The following is a 21,555-nucleotide window of genomic DNA, read 5'->3' as shown; positions in this document are numbered from 1 at the left end:
GCATGACCCAGTTCACTGTCACCAAATAACAGTCATTATACTTGAGAAGACTAGGAAAATGTGCTTTTCTCTGGTAAAAAAAAAACACCAACAAAACACCAAAAAACCAAACCTAACAAAACCAAAAAGCCTTCTTTCATTTTTAAAGGTCATCCCTGCAGGTCTGAGATTAGAAGCGCAGTGAGCAGGATGTGGATGTACAGAGCTGCCTGTCTTCCACCTCTGGAGCTGCCAGTCTGTCCCCTTCTGCCAGGGCAAATCTCTGCTTAAGAGCACAGCTGCTCCACAGGCTGGCTGTTCAATCGACAATGATCTCTAGTTTCAAGTGTGACAGCACCGACCTGCTCGATCTCCATTCAGCTGCAGGTGGGGGCAGCGGAAGGGAAAGGGAGGGAGGGAGAGGGAGGACACTGCAACCTACGTGAATAATTGATAGTGCAAGGAAAGGAGAGCAGCTGGGTTCCCTGTCTCCATCTGCTCACCAGCTGGGGATGAGAGATCCTTGCTCAGGTAGGGGATGAACAGCTTAGCTGCTTTTATTCTCGTCTTGCTTGCAATGCCAATTAAAAATATTTTGCATCTAGAAGGAATGGGAGCAAAGCTAGGTGGGGGAGGGTTGATCCAGATCTTCTCTGCTGCTTGTGTGGTGTTGTGTAATGGATAGAGTTTGGGGCAGTTTCAGCCTCATCAGGGAAAGTGTGTGTGCTTTTTAAAAGACATTGTGCTATTCTGCATTGTGTAGAGAAGCAGTTGCAGAGAGAGAAATGGAGAGTGGAGGTGGGGAGAGCGGATGTCTGTGTAGGAAATGAAACAAACTAAAGGGATGGGGGGGCATGAGAGAGGGTCTGCCTAGACTCAAAGGAATCCCACCCTGATTATGTCAGTCCTGGACATAAAATGAGGAGTCCAAGTGCGCTGCGGGAGGTGCTGTCTGTGCACACCCGGTGCTATATTTAGAAACTGTGTGCATAGATCTGTGGAAACAGCTGATGTGAGAACATGTGTGTTTCTGTCTGTGGATGCAGCTATGAGTTTGCGTAATATTGAAGTAAAACTTAAAAAAATACAGGTTTTGCCCTGAAGAGTTTACCCTTGAAGGATATACTGCTGTGTTTATGTGGTACTGCGCAGCTTCCGTGGAGCTGCTGATGTTCTTACAATGACTCAATTAACAGAATTGCAGGGACCAGTTTCTGTGTACAGCTAATACAGACTTCTCCTATGTGAGCAAGAGAAAATGCTAATGAAATGAAACACATTGAAAAAATCTACTAACAAAGATGGGAAAATACATTGCAAAAGATATAGACAGCAATTACTGTAATACATATATTAATGTGCCTACAAGGATACCTGAAAGAACAAAAACTTATATCCCAGTTCCTAAAACACGTCATCACTATAAAATGCCTAATGATCCATGCAGGTATGGACACATATAGGGATTAAAATCTGAGACTGTAAGTATACTGTATTAGTCATATAAGAACACAAGTATTAATAGGAGCTGAATCTACTTACTGCAACAGAAGGCTTATAACAGAGAATATTTTTGCATCAGCAGGGTAAATAGTAACAATCGCTGGCTTGATTGTAAGTTGAGGAACAGAAGCAGGTCCTGTGATTTGCTTACATGTGATTTATTCATATTGCTCTTGCTAAAGGAAGGTAATTAGAACAGTAATTAGGGTATTTAATAATTGTTTGTTGTTTTGCTTATGCGTGTTGAGGGCTTTGTACACAACTGGAGTTATACAGAAGGTTAGGTAAAGCTGTGAGGCAGCTAAATGAAAGCTGAGTTCAGTGTGGTTTTGTATGTGAACAAAGTTGGCTCTTGTCTGTTGTGGCAAGCTGCCGAAGAACAAGAATGGCAGAAAGACCTGAGCCTCTCTGTATGCTTTGCTTTCACCATGGCCAGGCTTGATAGCGCTGCTGATAATGACCCTGAGATGGGGGAGGGCAGTAGTTACTGCTGGCAGCCCTCTCTAACAGCAAAAAATAATGTCTCTTCCTCCTTCCTAGATGCAGCAGAAATGGCAAGCTTGGCTCTTTGCCTTGGTCCAGTCACATCTCTACTCAGAGATTCAGGTGAATGAGTTAAGACCTGCTTGTGCAGAGAGCAGCTGCTCTATTCAGTGCCCTGGGTCCATTTAGGAGGCATTTGAGTTGGAGTGAGGATGTATGAATTATCCCATGCTTCAGCATCAGATCTTCTGGGGAATTACAAGAGGTAGACAAAAGGAAATTGAGTCACCATGGCTCCATGCAAGTTACTAAAACAGCAAGTGGACCCTTTCTTTGTCCATTCAAAGTTGTCACCTATCTTGATTCCTTACTCTTACAGTCTCTTTGCCCACCCACAGATCCTTGAAGTCCCCATAATAATTTCTATCCAGGTCTTTCAAGAGTAGAATTTATAGGAAGCATTAGGATGAAAATGGTGCATTCATCCCCAAAACCTTGAAATAACTCCTTGCTCTCTGAATTTTTCTTTTTTTCTCTATCTGCTAGCTCATATTTTCTGCCTGGTCTGTCTGCATACTGTTTGCACTCTTCCTTTACATCTTTTCCTAGCTCTCTGGCAAATTTCTGTCTCCTGTTTTGTGTCTTCTTCATTAGTTAGGAAAAACCCAGTGTGAGGCTGACATTTGGCATAAGGCTGTAGTTGCTGCTTTTATAGGTCTTGATGTAAAGAGAATAAATGACATCATCCTGTGGAATGAAAGTGAGAAGCACAGGGAAAAAAAATGTGTCCAGAAGAACTCTGTGTTCTCATTTAAACACAGGTATATTCATATTTTTCTATAGCAGACCATGTTCTCATGCTCAGTTTTTTCTTTTTTTTTTTTAATCAGGAATGACAATCTGTTGATGAGTGAATCTGTTGATGAGCGAATGGAAATACATGTGGTTAAGGCATTTGTGACCTCTGAAAAATTGAGCCTCCCTAGTTTACACATAGCATCAATAAGCTATTTCATAAGGGGTGCAGAGCCAAATCTCTGCGGTACTTGATGTATGTCAGATCCAAATGACACGGATTTAGATTGAGTGGATGCAGTATCTTCCTAGCCTTCCCTTTAAAAGAATGGGGATTTGGGGAGAACTGCTTTGATGCTCACTTTCCTCGCTGGATATTGAGAACCTGAAGATGTGATGTTGTTCTAGAGCAGAGTTGAATAAGTGAAACCCCTCTGCTGTCCCTGTCTAACGCTGTGCTTGTGTTGCCCTCACACAACCTGGAGAGCAGCGTCCTCGGCTCGGCTGTCCCAGCAGCTGCTCCTGCACGCTGTGCTCCATCCATGGGCTCCCACAGCGGGGGCTCCAGGGGAACCGCTCTGCCAAGCGGAGGAGGGGCAGAAGCCATCACCCCATCCCCCTTGTCTCCTCGTCCTCCATCCTTCCTCCTCCTCCCCTCCGTGCTCTCCGGGGCCGCTGCCCGCCAGGGCCCGGTCCCGGCCGTGCGGATCCCTTCCCTTTCTACCCGGTGAATCCCGACCCGAGAGGAAGAGGAGGGGTGGGGGCGGGAGCCGGGGCTTCGCGGGGGGCCGGCAGGGAGCCTGTGCCCTTCTTCATGGCGAGGCCGGGGGAGAGCAAGCTCCCGAGGAGGGAACCCGGGAGCTGACTCAGCGGAGCAGTCCAGCATGTTTTCCCGGGAGCACGGCTTCCCTGCCGGAGCCAGCGGAGGGTAGGTACCGGCACCGGGACCGGTGCCGGCGGCAGTGGGGCCTGGGGCCCTGCCTTTCCCGGGCAGCCCGGGGACGACGCAGGGCAGCGGCTGCCGGCGTTGGGATCGCAGTGCTGGAGCAGCACGAAGAGCCCTGGCGGGTTGGCTGGAAGGGCGGAGGACCGGGGAGGGGGAAGGCGATGGCCGTGCCCAGCCAGGCAGGTCCGGGTCTGGCTGTGGGCCCGGCCCTCGCTCCCTCCCTCCCTCCGGCCCTCCCGGCTCCGCTCCGGCCGGGGGAGGCGGGCCGTGGGGCGGCAGCGGGTGCCCGTCTCCCTGGAAGGAAAGAGGGAGGCTCGGCAGGCTTTCTCCTGCCGTCCTGGGAGTGGGGGACCTCTCCTGTTGGGACTTCTCAGGAGGTGGGAGTGCGGGTTGGATGGCAAGATTAATTTCCCCCTGGAGTCCTCCTTTCTCCTGCCCCGCAAGGAGAGCTGGCGGGGAGAGTTCTCTGGGCTCTCCCGGTACCCTGCCCACCTCTTTGTGCGTGCACGAAGTCCTGAGCACGGGCTGCCCACGAGTGGGAGCGGTGCCCTCCACGGGAGCTGCCCAGCAGCCAGAGGGGAGCGCGGGTGGGAGGGAGGTTCCTTACTGGATGTCAGAGTCTGTGGGCAGAAAGTTTGTGTCCAGCTGAGAGCAAACTGCCTCTCATCTCTAGTGGTAGCTTCCTTTTCCTAGTTCTGCTTCAGTAATTCCTTCTCTTGAGCTCTAGGAATCCATGTGTAAGCAATTTTCAAAGCTGTACAGGTATTCTGAGAGTAGGGCTACTCGTGTCATGTTTTCAGCTGTCTCCACCGAATAGCTGACAATTGTATGTGCTAAAGCAAATGCACCTCTCTGAGGCAGAAATAAGGGAGTGAAACGGCAGAAGCTGTTACTCAGGAGAAGTGGTTGCCCAGAGTTTTCCTTATGAGCATTTCAGGCCTGTTCTTGTCTCACATTACCTTCAGTTCTTCTGAATTGCCTGTCCCTTCTAGTGAGGGATTTAAAAAACACATTAGTGTCTCTCTGCAAGAAACTCTTATCAGGCTGGGACACCAGTTATTATGCTGACTGTTGTTCCATAGATAGCTGCAAATCACGCTGTGGTGTTTCTCCTACTGGAAGGCTTCCAGATGAGCAGAAGTATTTACAACAGCTATACACCTGCTTCCCTGTGAACTTTCAGGAAAACAGTTATCTGAGGATTTGGGGCACTTGCCTTTTAGAGTGCAACAAATCCCCATTTGCTCTGGAATATTTATGAAAGGATGTATGAAATTCTGTCCAATTTGTGTTTTTCTTAGAGCAAATACTTGCATTGATTTGGTTATTGAACTGGCTCAGCTACTGCAGATAGCAATGATTTTGAAAGCTGGGTAGAGAGATCCTATGACTGAAGTAGCAGAGGATGCTGCAAGACAGGAATACAAGGCACGATCACAATTGTAGTGGCTTAGAGATGTTCAAAGGTTCTTCTTGTTCTGTTTCAGAATTGAGAGTGGAATTTATCAGTGGATCAGCAGTACCTAGATGTAGTTTGACTGCCTGCTTGAAATTAATGTACTGGTTAGTGTCACTAGCAAATCCCAATTTAGCCTTCAGCATTTTCTAGGCCCTATGTTTCCCCTTATTGCCATTTCCTAAGAATAAAGCTTCAGCAAGTCTACATTTGCACATAAATATTCCTCTCCCAATCTGCAGAATTGCTTTCCTTTTTCAGAAGGATGATGTTCTTCTTTTCTGTGGTCAAGGAGTTTGAAGTTTCAATTTGAAAAGAACTATGTTCCCTTTTTATAATACAGTCTAGTGCTTTTCATTCCAGAAGTTCAAAGTTCCAGAAATTGAATGTGGACTTCAAAGTGATAATTATAATAATAGCCCCAAATTTTTGTGATATTTTATAAAAGATAATGTAAAATCTAAGGCATTCTCTTGGATTTTCAAAGGCCTGTGGTGTATTCCTAATTTGGGATAATTACAGAATTGTGAACATCCCTGAATCTACAGTAAGACTGGTAGTTTTGGCATCTACTGGACTCATTTGGTCAATAGAACTGTGCTAGGATTCAATGGTAAAGAACAGTTTCTGCCTGAAGTTTTCCAGTCAGTCCAGAGTGTTGAGATGAATTTATGGTTAGAGGGCAGGGGCAGGACTGGCCACACTGACCATGTAGGAGCTGCCAGATTTCCATGATGCAGGTGTGTATTTAACTCCTCTGAATGATTCAGCATTCACCTCAGTGACATGCCAAAGAAAACACTAGCATGAAACAAGGCCCCAGGACATCCAGTTACACAAAAGGTTCTATTGTTACACTTCTTTCTGAAAAAGATAATTTATCAAATTAAACTTGTGCCTTTTTAGGGCTTACAGAAAAGAATCTTCAGATTTTTATGAGACAGGGAAAATGTTTCATGTACTGCCTTGGACATAAATTTTGCTCATCCCAAACATTCTTCAAGTAAATGAAGAGGATGATAAATAAAGCATGTATTAGTATAGTATTAATATTAATTTAAAATACATTTGCCATCAAAATATTTCAATATTTATTTGAGGTTGTCAAGACTAACTCCTACGTCTTCCCTCACAGACATGTTATGGCATTAATTTCTAGATGCATTATACAGATCTCTCTCATTTGAATTTCAGGAGAAAATTGTGGGATGGAAGCATTGTGTTATTTTGTGTTGATGAGCCTTATGCAAGTTACATTATGCCATTGGGCCACTAAAATGAATTGTGAATTGTCAAAGAACTGGTGAGCATTAGGATTCTTGGAGCTTTTGACAGAGTAGTTTCAAGATTACAGAAATATGTGGTACCTCCATACAAGAGGGAATGTAGCCACTGCTTTCAAAGCTAGGGTCTGCATAACCACTCTCCTAGCATGGAAGGAGCAGCAGTCATGCATCTAATAGCTACAGGACAGCAATTCTTGATTGCCTGCTAGAATTATTATATGCCTTGTATGATGATTGTATGGCCAGTGATGAGTGGTGTCTCTCGGGCTCTGTCTTGGGACTGGTGATCTTTGATATCTTTACCAATGATGTAGGCAGTGGGACTGAGTGCACCCTCAGCAGGTTTGCAGGTGACACAGAGCTGAGGGGTGTGGTTGACACAACAGAAGAAGGGACCATCCAAAGAGACCTGGACAAGCTTGAGAAGTGGTGGTCCTGTAAGAATCTCATGAAGTTTAACAAGTCCAAGTGCAATGTGTTGCACCTGGTTTGGGACAATCCCAGACATGGGCACAGACTGGGAGATGAATTCATTGAGAGCAGCCCCGTGGAGAAGGACTTGGAGGTTCTGGTAGAGGAAAAGCTGGGCATGAGCCTGCAGTGTGTGCTTACAGCCCAGAAAGCCAAATGTACCCTGGGCTGCATCACAAGAGGAGTGGCCAGCAGGTTGAGAGAGGTGATTTTCCCTCTCTACTCTGCTCTTGTGAGACCACATGTGGTATACTGCATTCAGCTCTGGGATCCCCAGCACAAGAGAGATGTGAACCTCCTAGAGTAGGTCTAGGGGAGGCCACAAAGGTGTTCTGAGGGCTGGAGCTCCTCTCCTACAAATATAGGCTGAGAGAGCTGAGCTGGGGTTGTTCAGCATGGAGAAAAGAAGAATCTAGTACTTAGAAGGGGCTTATTAAAAAGGGAGAGTGACTTTTTACGGGGCAAGTAGTAACAGGACAATGGGGAATGGTTTTAAACTAAAAGAGAAGATGCTTGTATTACATGTTAGGAAGAAATTCTTTACTCAGAGGATAGCAAGGCACTGGAACAGGTTGCCGAGAGAAGCTGTGGGTGGCCCACCCCTAGAAGTGTTTAAGGCCAGGTTGGATGGGGCCCTGAGCAATCTGATGTAGTAGGTGACGTCAGCAGAGGGGTTGGGACTAGATGATCTTTAAGGTCACTTCCAACCCAGACTGTTCTGTGACCACCTTACAATAGTTCTGTGAACTATTCTATGACCACCTAACAATCATATTCATGATTTCATTACAAAGTGGATGAGTCTTGTGTCTTGTAAACCTGTGCTTAGTTCCCAGCCCCACCTATGTGGCCTTCACCATGACTTAACCCCAATTGTGACTGCTAGTAAAAACTGTGAGAGGTGTGGAATGCTTGTAAAGTAACAGTAGGAGAGGTGCAGCTGGCTGTGAGGCTGTCTGTAGTGCCTTGGGCAATGCCAGATATGTCTTCTCAACTACAGTGTAGTGTTTGTGTTGCTTTTTATTTTCTCTTCTATGAAATCAAATAAAGTCCTCCTTGCTGTTTGTACCCATTGCTGCTCTAGCAGGGACATAGTAATAATATATTTTCCATAGCAGATGTGCAGACAAAAGCTCACCTAATCTCCATGCTGCTGTACCAGCAGTGGTAACACAAAACGGTGCCTGCATCTCTGCAGGGTGTTATCGGTTCTGTTCTAGTGCCATCTCTGTTATACTCCTGTCTTTGAGATTAATACCCAGGCTGTGGCAACTGGGGCTGTTCTTTTGGTGCTGATTTCAGTGATGGTTCAGAACTACTTTCATCCTTTTTTATGTGGTTCTGTTTTGAGATGTGATTACAAAGCTTCTTATGAGACGTGTCTTAATTCTGCTCCAAATCCATGATGGAAGAGGAACTTGGCAAAGAAAAATCATTCAGCACTTCCATGACAGTTGTGAGGAAAATATTGTATGTGAGCAGAGACAGAGCAGTCAGAAGCCAGAAAATTTTTGCTGTTACATCCAGGATGTTTGAAAGTGGCAAGTGGTAAGTTCAGCCACCTCAGGGATTCTCAAAGGTAATGACAGCTTCCTTATAGGCAAGAAATGGCCTGGGGAGAGGAGTAGTATCCAAAGGGCAAAGGAGGCACTGCAGGCAAGCACTGACATCTTGAATTCTCTTAAGAGTTAATTTTTTCTTTCTTTTTTTTTCTCTTCCACCTCTGTCTGTTGCAGGAGGTCTGAGGAGGTGGTGCAGGGTTTTAGTGATGTTATAGACTCTCCCACTGAAGGCTTTCCATGTGTCCTCACTTCTGCTGTCCCCAACAAGGTAAAAGCAGTCCATGTTTGGCTCGGGGTTGGTGTATGCTTTGAGTTATGTGTGCAGAGGAATTGACTGAAATCAAGCTTGTGTGCATGTATGTCTTACAGGTATAGTTGCCTCCTTTTGTGAGAATCCTAAACTTGCTAATTTGACCAGTTCTTATGCCATTCTATCTCAAGTCAATCTGACCCATTGAAAGAGAGAAATTCCTGATACCTGACTGACCGGGTTTCAGGTCAAGCTTTTGCAACACAAGCAGAAGACAATTTGGCCAGTTGTATTGTCCATGCTACCAATTAAGGAAGAACAATTTCATCAGGTCTTCAGCAAGCAAATAGTTTCATTGCCAAAATATGGAAGGAGCTGTTGGCTCCTTCAATATCTGGGTTACCACAGAAGATAATGTTAGCTTCTGCAAATGTCAAATTGTTTTTCTCTGTTGTCTTTTCTTTTTCACAGACTGTGGACTTGTTTGAGATGATTGAAAAAATGCAGGTAAGGAGAAGTAATTCTGTCAAACTTTGGGATCTCTTAATTTTTGTAGCAAACAAATAATCAGCTACTATTTGTGTCATTGCTTCACTCACAATATCCTTTATTGTGGTCTTACAGAATGTTTAGGTCTTCTAGGCTCAATCTCTTACTCTTCAATGGGATTTCAAAAGCATTTTTCTGTGTTCATTTTTCCATGTCAGCATGATGGAAGTGATAGACACAGGTTATTATAATCCTGTCTGTTCTTTGCAGAAGTGTGATTCTGAGAGAAAATCAAAGTTGCAGTAAGTTATGTCTGGCATCTTCTTCAGGAAACTCTGTTCTGCTGGGTAGCAGATATAATGACAGGTGATTAATGGGATGTTAACCTAACTGCATTTAGCAAGGTCAGACAGTTTAATAAACAACTACTGTAGGTCCTGTCTTTAACTTGTGCAAGAAGGAAGGACTCTGGCTTAATTCTTACACAGAAATACATGCATTTGGCTGCATATATTTTGTTATAAACTTAAAACAGGACAGAGTTGGTTTTTTCCCCCTTTTACCGTATCAGATAAAGACATAGTAATATGTTATATGTGTTAATACCTAGCAATGAAGTCTTCATATTTTTCAGATTATGTGTTTTCAGAGCATCCTTGCAGGTTACCAGTATTTTCCGTGAGTGGTGCACCTTCTTTAAAGTGCTGTGGTTAACTTTGACCTAACACAACCCATAACATGGCACATAACTCCTGCCTTTTATTATGTACAGGGATTAAACTTACCAAAACAACTTAACTTCTTTTCTGGAATTTGGGTAATCAAATTATGAATATGAGGAAAATGTCAGAATTTAGTGAGACTACAAAGGTGAGGAGATGGAAGGTAGCAGCAAAATGCTGAATTTAGAGTTATGAGGCTGAAGTACTTTTTGGCAGACTGGAGAGGAGGGTGGAAGGGAGGGGCTGAAGATTTATCTGCCATGTATTCATGCATCCATGTATTCTGTGCAGACAGACACAGACCTTGCAACCACTGCACTGATATCCAAACTGTGTTTGGGATGTGTTCTCAGTGCTTTAGAGTAGCAAGCTCTGTAAGTGTGCCTGGCTCATTTAACTGCAGGAAAGTAAGCTTGAGCAAGCAGTGCTGCGTCAATTCAAGCACATGTTCGAAGGCTGTGACAGTCCTTTCCAGGCCTTTTAAATATGGATAAGGATGAGTCCCTACCAGGTGTCCCTCAGTGGAAGACTGGTGCTTAAGATTGTCAGTGTTTCAGTTTACCAGTATGGAAAGTCTGACTGGATTTGCACCTCTTTAGTTAGAGAGATAGCAGGGAGCTGATGGGAATCTCCAAGGCACGCAGACTGCCTAATTTTGCATCTATGATGTTTTCTTAGCTGCCCACTATCAAGGCTTTATAGCTTTTTTTTTATTATTTAATCTTGTTTTGTCACCTAAGATGCACGAGGAGGATCAATAACTGCTGTTTCAGTATAACAGATTTTTTTGAAAGTTAAGTGCTTTCCAAAAGAAAAAAAATTCTAATACTATTTATTGTCTTTGTTTAGATTTTTACTGATTCTTTATTCTCTTTTGTTTGTTTTTGCTTTCCCTTTCCTTCCATTTGACTGTGACTATCCTTTAGATTTGTTGAATCATTCTTGTAAACAAAATCTGGGATTTTCCTTAGCAATCAAAGTGAGTGAAAACTAAAGCAGGAGACTTGAATATTTCTTCCGTAAAATAACAACAAAAAAGCCTCAGGATAGAATTGATTATTGAGTACTTTACCATTGGATTGGAATATAATTGTTGGACTGAAAATTAGGATAGCCATTTCACATACTGTGTGATAAATTGACAGGTAAAGTTGTACTCTCTTTTTACACTGAAACAAATCCCAAGATCTGGGAAAAGAAGTTTACCTTTTTTTTTTCTTTCTCTTTTTTTTTTTGTTTTGCTCTTCAATTTTATTAATCATTTCTTGGAAATAAATGGGCTACTGGCCACTTTGTTCTGTGCTTACAGATCTAGTGAAGTCACTGTATATACTCTCTTAAGGACATTTAGTAACACGTTCCTCACTTGCTTTGCAGTGCAGGCAGTCGAAAAACAAGGAAATTTTATTTCATCCAATAAGCTCAGATATTTCAGGTCTTCGTATGTTTGCATAGCCAGTCCCTCTTCACTTGACTGCTTTTGTTCACTCCCTCTGTTCTGCATTCTTACAATTTCTGCATATTCAGTTTTATTTTCTCACAAGTACTTTCATGGCTTTTTTTCCTGTGTCCCCTTTTGTATGCAAGTTGTCTGTTTCGAACTAGTCCCCTCAAAGCAATGCTCTTTCCCCATAAAATATGTGTATTATCATAGCGTTGTTATGCCATGTTGGACCCTGACTCTGGGTCTGGACATCTTTTTCTCTGTCATTCGTTCTTTCATCTCGCTCAGGCCAGGTGTTTACCCTGTGCAAGACCTTGGGAATATGAGATTCCCAGGCTGATATGAGATTCCCAGAGTGATGCTGTCTCCAGTTAGCTACCCAGGGAAACTGGCAGTGCTGCAAGCCAAACCAGCTCAAACCAGAAGGATGTCTCAAGGGGTGGCTGAGACTGTTTATTCCTCTCCCTTTTGAGGCACGACAGTGATCATCAAGCAGTTGTTCTGCCGATGCTTTGACGCTTCAACAACTTATGCTGCATGTTTCCTGTGGTCTGGTTACCCTTTAAAGTAAAGCTTTGGACTGTACATCCCAGGGTTGCATTACTCTTACCTTAAGCTTTGCTCTAGAGGAGAGGCTGGTAGATTTAAACTTGTCTTCTGCTTCCAGGCTATCAAGAGCTTCCTTAACAGTGCAGAGTCATGGAATGTACTGGTACATTCCTTTGCTCTCTGTAGAGGCTCTGATACAGAGCTCCTTTACAGCAGCCCAGAAAGTTTTCCCTCAGGCTTGCTGAGATACTGGTCTCCTACCAGGACCTCCTTTGAAACTGGAAAATTCTTGCAGTTCTCAGATCTGCCAAAATGCCAAGGAAGGAGAGAGAAATATTAGAAGATTGCAGTTTCCCAATCTCCATTTCTATCCCAGTACTTCCCCCAGTCTGTTGCGGAAGTCTGTGGCTGTTTTGTATCTGTGTGTCCATCGTGCCTCAGCCCTGTTTTGACAGTACCGGACTTTCTGGTAGTGACAGGACTTTCTGTCTCTTTTTCAAATCCCAGTTTCAGAACCTGGTCTTCCTTGTGAACCTCAACTCAGTAGGTTGACAACTGAAATTCGAGACCACATCAACAAAGCACTTTTTAGCACTTACATTCCGTGAACTCAACTTTTTCACCTTTACAACTTCCCTAAATGCAAAATGGTTACTAAGTACTTCTGCAAAATATAAAGGTCACTTGTCAACCTGTGTTCCATCTTAATTTCACAACTCGCCATATCCTGGTAATTGGTTATTCATTTTGTCAATGCTGTGTACTGACATCACAATTCAAAACATATTCTAAAGGTTTCCTATGGAGAATGTTTCCCAGCTGGTATTTGTTTAGTCTCCATTGTTGAAAGTACAAAAGGAAAACAATGTTTTTGGGGAGGGTATGTAACTGTCTTTAAACTCAGCTTTTGTAGTTTAATCTTGTGTCACCCTGTAGACAACATGTGAAGCTTCTTTCTCCTAGTAGAGCTAAGGAAAATAATTTGGTTTTTTGTTACCTGCTCATTGTTCCTCGCTCACTTTACTGTGTTTCTATATTTAACCAATTAAAATTTGTTGTTACTGCTACTTTTTGTGATTGAACTCAACTTCAGACTTCTGAAGAATAATCTCATGCATCTATTACTAGTCTCCCTTACCCTGGAGTGTGGCCATACTGTTTTACTTCTGATGTTTCTAAGAGTATTTTAAAGGTGTTAAGCATTTGTTGTGTACTCAAGGTCTGGCTCCTCATGAGTTCATGAACGTTTAAGTTTTTTTATGGCTCCTTCTTAGGTTCTTTTAATAAACTTTCTCATTTTCCTAAAACCTTGTTTTTATGTGAAGTAGATGTGTTGGGTTTTTTCTTTCCTTTTTTTTCCCCTTTTGTTGCTCCTGCAAAGAGCATCCTGATTATTATGAATCCTCAGTAGTAAGGTTGCTGTTGCTCAGTGTTAGTGGTACTATGCTAGCAGTTTTTGCACCCTGTACAGCTGGAGCATTGCCCAAAACTTTTGTTCCTGAGCCTCCTAAGTCTCCACTGTAGAGCTCCTCTGAGATTTACCTATTTCTACCAGAATCTAGTTGACAAGCTAGTTCCACTGTAGAATATGTGCACAGGCATGGCTGTTATAAATCAAATCCTGCTTATTTTCACAACAAAGTCAAGAGCTGCTTATCCTGTCTGGAATCCCTGATTAGCCACGCCAGTAACTGATGGTATATAAAAATGTAGTCTCAGCAACATGTTCCAGTATGAGAGTTACAAGATTTAGGTGACAGTAGTTGAATGCTCACCTGCATTTTAAATTCTGGTCCTCACCTTCCTATCTGATGATGCAAATTCTGCTTCTTACTCTTCTGTCTGTGATGCCCACTTGGACTATGGCCTGTTGACCCTCATATCTTCTGGTCTGGGCCTCTGCTCAGTCTGTGTTGGGACTCTCCTCACTGAAATTGTCCTATTCCTCTGTGCTTCTGCTGCGGAGGTGTGGTGGAAATGAGCTACTTTGCCGTGGTGAGGAGGCAGAGGATGGAATAACCTTAAGGAGGAGATTCAAGTCTGGATGCCAGCTCCTGATTCAGGAGGAAACTAGGCAGCCAGTAGCCTTTTGCTCTGTTCTTTCAACCCACCTCATAGTCATTCCATTTTTTCTTTTTGTTGCTTAGGATAGGAAGGAAGGTAGCTAGAACAGATTAGAGAATCAAGTAAGAGAATCAGTCTGGGAGGTTGTTTTTAATATCTGCCAGTTGTCTGCTTTTTAAGAGATGTAAGCTTGGGGATAGCATTTCAGTTTTAATGCCAGATTAGGGGGCTGGACAAGTTCTAGCTTCACTTTTCCTTTTTATTCCAATCTTCCAAAGTTGCCTAAAATAGCAGATTTTATAGAGAGATAAAATATGCATATTGAGGATATGGAAAAGGACACAGAGGGTAAGTGAAGCAGACATGCTGAAATACAGGATTCACTGTCTGTGACTTTATGTTTCCAGGGGAGTCGTCTGGATGAACAAAGATGTTCCCTTCCAGCTCCTCTCAAGGTCAGGCCGACTTGTTGTTGCCTCCTAAATTGCTGAGAATGGCCGATAATTACTGACCTGGCTTGCAGTGTACTTTCATACTGGAATGAACAGGGAGTCTGCAAACATCCCAAAAACACATGCTTGCCTTTTTTATTTTCTTTTTTTTTTCCTAGTTGCTCCACAAGAGAATGAAACTATGTAGCTGAAATAGAACTCACTTTTCCCTTTTTCTAATTTAAGTGGCTCCAATAAGAGTTTATTGTTATTAAAAGTGTTAGTTTTGACTAAGTAATTTCTTAAATTTATTCAATTTAAGAGCTGTAATAATATTTATGAAACTACATAGTATTTATTTCCGTAATCTGCGTGATGACTCAGAGATGCTACTAGAAAGTTGATCTGTTTTGCCAATATTAAGGCAGTAAGAGCAGATTCCTATCTTTAAATCGTCAAGCTGAGGATTAAACGCCACTTCTTCAGTCTCAGCTCAGGCCTATTAACCTTAAAATCAAACCTGACCGTGACTTTTGTCTTGGGATGACCTGTAAAATAGCCACATCGAGAATTGATACAGCTTTACTCTGACAGAGATAGTCAGTGCTCTTTGTGGCGATGGAGGGGGCATCCAACTGGCATAAATTGGCTCAGCTACTGCTTCTGTTCTCTGAGTCACACCTCAGCATTGCTCAGATGCATACCACAGAGCAGCCATGGAGATGACACAGCCTCAATCTGACTGTAAATTACAGCACTTTTTCTACCATTCCTACTGTCATCCCTGTCAGCAGAAGGACAGCAGCTCTCTAACACTGTATGGAAGGAAAGGAGAGAGGCTGCCACTCCTAACCACATCAAATTTGCCTATAGTTTGGCTACTTCCTCATTTTGCATGCCTGTATTCCCTGTAGTTTGGAGGAGGAGGGTGGGTAGAATCTGACTCCTAAGTTTATTGTTCACAGAGTTCTTTATTATAATGCCGAGACCTTGGAAATGGAGTCTAACCTTAAGTCCTGAAGTAAAACTCTAAGGATGACCTAGGGCAGAGTAGAAGCTGAGGGCACAGTTTGCACAGTCGTGAGAGCAAAACACCTTTAAAGATGTCACATATTTTTGCTAATGGCCTGTTCTGATTTCAGACAGAAGAGGAGTATATTCCTTATCCCAGCATCCATGAGGTGAGTTAGTACTGCTCTCTCCTCTCTCTGTTTGTCCTTGGACTTCACTGGTTTTTCAGCTTATTAGCTTTCCGGTTTTCAGACCCATCAGCTTTAATGCTTTCTGTCCTTCTGAAAAATCCAGGTATTACAGAAAGGGTGGCCATATCCTCTCATTATCCTACCCCAGTTTGGGGGCTACTGGATTGAAGGGACCAGCCACAACCTCTCCAGCTTGAGTCCAACTCTGTCTGATGTACCCTTTTCCTGGAGTGGTAAAGTGAAACTCGAAAGTGACCCTACTGCCAAGCTGTACCGCAAACATTTTCTGGGAAAGGTAAGGGTGACCTTCAGAGCCTTCTTTGCCCACCCAGCCACAAGGCTGAAATGTTTCTCAGGCTTTTTTTGGTGGATTTAAAAATGTCTGCACTGCTGCTGCATTTCAGTTCCTTATGATGCCTTGAACTGATGTAAATGAGGTACATACTAAGATACTGTCTGTAGTGTTTCCAATTGGTTGTGTCCCCATGTGAAATGTGCATCATCCTGTGCGTTAATAGAAAGATTTGCATGGGAAATGCTTTTATTTAGTTAAGAAGGTCTTTTGAGACTCCTATACAGATACCAGCCTTGGGATAGCAAGTGGACAAAAGTGTAATAGTATTGGAAGTGGAAATGGCATTATTTTTAGAGGGGACTTCAGCACTGACAGTGCAAGCTCCTGAGTAGGAAGCAGAACAGTCTGTTTCCCTCAGTGCATGGTCATTACAGAATGTATGTGATGAAATCACACCATGTGTTTTATAGTGGTTGATATAAGTGAGTTTGGTGCTGAATGTTCCATGACTTTAAAAATTTCAGTTTGACACAAAGGGAAACAGAGCAAGGCCTCATAAAGTGAATGTTTGCTGGCCAATCATTAAGGTCCATCTGGATGGGCCTGTTTAGGGAATTGGCTGATTACCAGACTGAATCTCAGGATGACATTAGCCATAAAGAACAAGTGTGAAAAACCCATGATGTTTTTTTGAGATTTGGTTCATGGCATCAGGAGATAAGAAAGCTTGACAAGTATGCTCACACTGCATCTTATTCAGTGATCTCCCTCAGTGACTGCTGAATAAGTACAAAGCCAGGAATAGGTGGTGCTTTGCACAGTGCTGGGGACCTGTTCTGCAGTAGTTATTCTTGTCAGAGTGATCTTCTGTAGAGAATCTTGTTCCACAACAGTGGAAGATTATATATTAATATGATTTATAAATAATTAGGGAAAAAAGAAAGCCTTCCTGGAGGCTTCCCCTCAAGTATACAGATCTGCTGTGCAATCTGTTAATGGACATTTATCCTGTAACCTTCTGAAAGCTTTCAGTATGCCAACTGTAATTATTTTTCTGTCATGGTAAATATAGGGTTGTGCTTGAAGGCTTCCAGAGCCAGACAGGACAAGAGGCAAATTTGGATATGATTTTTTCAGTCCAATTGTAGGATTCACTGCTGACCTGATATTACAAAACAGTTGAGGTTGGAAGGGGCCTCTGGGGCTTATCTTGTCCAGACTCCTGCTCAAGTGAGGCCATATCATCATTGTTCCTTCCAAGTGATCAGACTTCCTCTGTTGTGGAGCTTTGCCTTTGCAAAGTGCCCGACTGCTAGTGCCTCTGTACTACAGAAAAACTCTCTCCTATATTCTTCCTTTTCTGGTGTCCAGTGTTTTATTCTTTGCCTTAACTGACACGAATGTGTGTCCATGTTCAGTTAGACATGCAAGTTTTTTCAGCAATCCAGTGTCAGAAAAGATCAAGGTGAACAGGAGTCTTGTGCCACTGAAAACTCTACCCATGGCTAGAAAACTTCCCCAATGGTTTAAAAACTTAGTTATGGAGAGAGCTCAGAGCTTTTCCACTAGAAGAGTATTTCTTCAGTGCACAGTTAGCAGTGATTTTGATGCTATGTTGGATCTTTTTCTTGTTGGTAACATGGGAAGGTTATTTCAACAATGTCAGGAAAGGTCTCTTTCATGCTTTGAATAACAGCAAACAGTTCTTAGCTGAAGAAGAGTCTGAAAGCATCACATGATGGGAGAGGCATAGCCAGTGGTTTAGGTAATATCCTTTAAGCAAGACAGGAGATCAAAGTATTGTGTGGTACTACAAACTTAATGTGCATGTCTGTGTTGTGGATGTGTGTATGTAGATTGCTCAAACTTGAACAATTCCATGATACTTTTTACAGACTACATTACAGCAGACCCTATAAAACAATGACCAAAAAAAGTGCTAGAACATTCAGGCCATAGCTCAGTTCCTTTTCCTTGCCTCATGATCTGTATTTTATATGACAATTACACAGTAAGATTTATTTACCATTTAGGATAAAGGCTGTAAAATCTTATGTCTTATACTGCGGGAATAATTTGATGTCTGTGTTGTTTTTCAAGGCTGTAATAAAGAGAAATAGCCTGAAGCCAGGAAGGATTTAATAAAGGTGTGCATTGTAACTGCCAGTCAAATAAACTTAGGGTCCAGTTTCTCAAGCACTTGAAGCTCTCGGTGCTGAGGGAAGAGCTTTCTTGCTATGCATTCATATGTAATCATGTATTTCTCCTTTATGCTGTCCTTTCTTTGTGCTGGTTAAAGTTGCTGCAGATGGCAGATGTCTTAGTAGCTTTATAACTTCTTAGGCAAACTGTCAGCATTCCTTTTGTTTTCTGTTAGTCTTTTCCCTTGGCCCATGGAAGATACTTAATTGTTTTTAGAGAGATCTATTTGAAATCCAGAACTACCTTTCAGACTATATTAAATGTTACAGAAACTGCTTCTGTGGCTGAACAAATTTGTACTTAATACATAGGTCATCTTAGCTCCAGGGTATCTTGTCATCCCTGACTTGCTATCTTCAGTATCAACTGCCAAGCCTTTTGATGGTTCATCTCTAACTTGAGGACAGCTAACAATAAAGGCTGCTGTCCACTGAAGGAATATGAGTCTGATGTATGTTGCCTACGTGTTTCTACAGAGAAAGAAAATCCTAAGGAGTAAATTATAGGTTTATTCATATATACGATTGCTCAGATCTCAGTTTAAACCTCAGATCCTGGTTCAGGATCAAGCTACATAGCCAGAGTGGCTTTTGCAAAAATTCAGTTGTTTTAAGATCTCCATTAATTCTAGTACCCATTCCCCTGTGAGGACTGCACCCATTTGTGCAGCTCTGCCTAGCTATGTCAGCTGCAGAACTGATGGCCCAGTCTCCAAAGCAATTGAGATCCCCCTGTATCAGACCTGCTAGGGTCTGACTTAGAAGTCTCATCAAAAGGCATCTTAATTCCTGGTCTTTGCAACTCAGTGTTACTTTTAGCCACTGCTAGCCTCAGGCTTTAGCTCCTCTTCCTTGCTTTGCCTTCTAGGTCTGATTTTTGTTGGCATCATGCCATCTTTTTCCTTAACAGGCTGTCTTGGCCATCTAGCCTGGCATTTGACTTCTTCGGTTTAAGGATTTTGATTCTAGACTTCAACTGACCATGGAACATGGTATTGATTTGGTCCTTGAATCTGTCTGTTCCTCAACTACTCTGTCTTTCTGCCCTTGGTCACAGTGACTTACTGCACCTGATTCTTGTTCACATCCCAAAAATCCATTAGTATCCTGAAACTGATGGTCAGGAGAAATTAACTGTCCTTTGTTGCTTCCTTTGATTTCAGCTTTTTTTTTCCCATGTACTGTCACTGACCAGTGTGGCAGATCACACTGGACTTCTGTGATTTGAACACTGCAGCTAGAGGCCATATTAATCTGTTTGCTTCTTGACTGCTCTTAGACCTTGCCTTTTTCAGACTGCCCTGTTTGATCAGCCATGGAACCTTTTGCCCAGTATCAGGGCAGTTCTGGGTGTTGGGTGTTTTTGGTCTCAAGGAGGAGGTGAGGACAATAACATCTTTAATACTTAAAAAAGTTAGATAGCTTCATTGCTACATTTTGTTTTAGGGTAGTGACTGTAGTTTTACTTATTCCTGCTTTTTGTTTCAAAGAGAGGATTGGTTTATGTCTGTTAACTTCAATTTGGCTGTGTCCACACAGATATCAGAGTATTTCACTAGATGTATCTTTATTTCTGACAGTGAGTCAGAACTATGACTTATACAAAAAAGTCATACAAACTATGACTTTTGCTTTTAGATGGCAAAAGACAATCTTACCAGTATTTTGAGAGAGGTTTTAATCCATCAGAGCCAGAGCAGACTTCTTAGGCATACTCCTAGGCATGTATATATTCTATATATTCTAGGCAAAAGACTGAGGAAGGAACAGATTAGCAACCATTTTTTATCAAATTACACTTTGCTCCCACTGAGTTCTTCACTAATTTATTGTGCCTGGAGTATTCCTTTCATGGAACATACTCCAAGTCATGCAAGTTTTGACTGTACAACTGAATACAACTTGCTGTCCCACTTCAGTGTCATGCATGAGGATTCTTTTCCACTAGGATGATGGGAGTGATCAAGGCATTTCTGCATAATTTCACCTTAATGTTATTTTCATTATGATGGAGGTTTCCTTTCACATCCTGTGTCAAAAGGCTTTAACCTCTTGAGGTTAGAGATTATATAGCAATATGTATGATACAGCAATATACAAAATATACATTGCTACACCTAGGCCACTGGAGTATGGCTGTATACCCAGGAGAAATGTATGGCCACAGCCACTTACAAATAGAGACTGTGAAAATGTTTGCAGTATCTTTCATTGTTTGACTGCATGACTGTTCCAGGCATGCTCCACTAAAGCTCAGGCAGTGTTAGTGGCACTGCTGAGACCAGTCTTCATCTGCAAAACCTCTTTACTTGCTGACTTTATCCTTCCTGACATGTGAGCACTCTTGGATTTCAGCCATTCACCATAATCCTGCCATTGCTCTCTAGATAGAGAATTTCCACAACCGCATCCAGTTGAATGTCTGGAAGACACTGCTTAGTAAAGCAGAACCTGAATGGATGCAGGGAAAGTCCATGAAAGATACAATTTTATTTACAAGAAACTCAATTTCTTCAAAACTTGTTGCAGAATGTTCTAACACTATTCCTTCTCAGGAGCCCTTGTGATGTTGGACAGGTGAGGAGGAACTGAACTGACTGGATGCACTTTGACTGATATACTCATGCACTGATGATCAAGTGGGCTGGAAGACAACATACACACATCTGGAAGCATGCTACTCCTATTGAATTAAAAATATTTCCTATTGAATTAAAAATTAGCTAATCTTGAGTGACAGCTTGTGTGCAAAAAAAAAAACAACTTGGAAAGCTTCTCTAGGAAGTGTGTTGGGGATAATGCATTTTGGTTTCCTGTTTGCAGGAGCACCAGAACTTTTACTCCAGTGACATGTCCTTGGGCTACCTAGTACTTTCTGTGAAGTATGAACAGATTGAGAAACAGGAAAATCTCCGCCTGTTGCTGAGGTAACGGTGCCTGTTATTGAAGTGTATGCTGCTGTGCTGTGTCTCTTGTCTTACCTTGTACTCCCTCTGCATAGATGCAGGTGTGAATTTCGTGTCTTTCTTCTGGAGAGAAAAGAAACTGAAAAAAAACCTTTGAGCCTTTTTTTCTTGCCTTCTGCTCTTGAGTTGCTCTCAGCAGTTTCCTTGAAGAAGATGATGTGGTGCTTACAGGTGCATATTTGTAGTACCTGTGTGGAAAATACCTGCTCTTCCCTCAAATAGAAAGTTTTTCTGTTTATTCTGTCTGCTTAGAGACATGTGAGTACTCTCTAGGAGAATATGGATTCCTTAATGGAGGACAGCCTAGCCCAGGCTTTGTACTTCAAGAGATTAAGTACAAAGATTAAGGCTCCCTTGAAGGCAATCTAGAACATTCCCTAGATTCCCAGGGCAGTCTATGAAGCCATAACCCTTAGGGTTATGAAGAGAGACATTACCTAGAGAGAGCTGCTGGATGAGCT

At 42.5% G+C, this 21,555-nt stretch overlaps 1 protein-coding gene across 14 annotated transcripts in view; it reads left to right on the top strand.

Moving 5' to 3' along the window:
* The first annotated feature begins 222 nt into the window (after window positions 1-222).
* The window catches only part of LOC118692938 (rap1 GTPase-activating protein 1-like), a 49,661-nt gene continuing 28,328 nt past the window's right edge, over window positions 223-21,555 (top strand). For 8 of the 14 annotated variants that reach the window (XR_004981202.2, XM_036393178.2, XM_036393142.2 and 5 more), the window contains exons 1-7: window positions 3,573-3,688; window positions 8,656-8,749; window positions 9,203-9,238; window positions 14,407-14,454; window positions 15,573-15,611; window positions 15,736-15,927; window positions 20,952-21,055. Coding sequence is in view for 13 of the 14 variants with exons in the window: in XM_036393178.2 (XP_036249071.1) it covers window positions 3,645-3,688; window positions 8,656-8,749; window positions 9,203-9,238; window positions 14,407-14,454; window positions 15,573-15,611; window positions 15,736-15,927; window positions 20,952-21,055 (557 nt within the window). In the remaining variant the exon portion in view is untranslated. Of the gene's footprint in view, window positions 367-407; window positions 511-3,572; window positions 3,689-8,655; window positions 8,750-9,202; window positions 9,239-14,406; window positions 14,455-15,572; window positions 15,612-15,735; window positions 15,928-20,951; window positions 21,056-21,555 lie in introns of those variants that run through there. The other 6 variants (XM_036393201.1, XM_036393228.2, XM_036393237.2 and 3 more) reach the window with 3 other exon arrangements.

The sequence above is a fragment of the Molothrus ater genome, chromosome 2 (genome assembly GCF_012460135.2).
Source record: "Molothrus ater isolate BHLD 08-10-18 breed brown headed cowbird chromosome 2, BPBGC_Mater_1.1, whole genome shotgun sequence".
NCBI lineage: Eukaryota > Metazoa > Chordata > Aves > Passeriformes > Icteridae > Molothrus > Molothrus ater.
The sequence above is the reverse complement of the archived record's forward strand: the minus strand, read 5'-3'. Positions and strand labels throughout refer to the sequence as shown.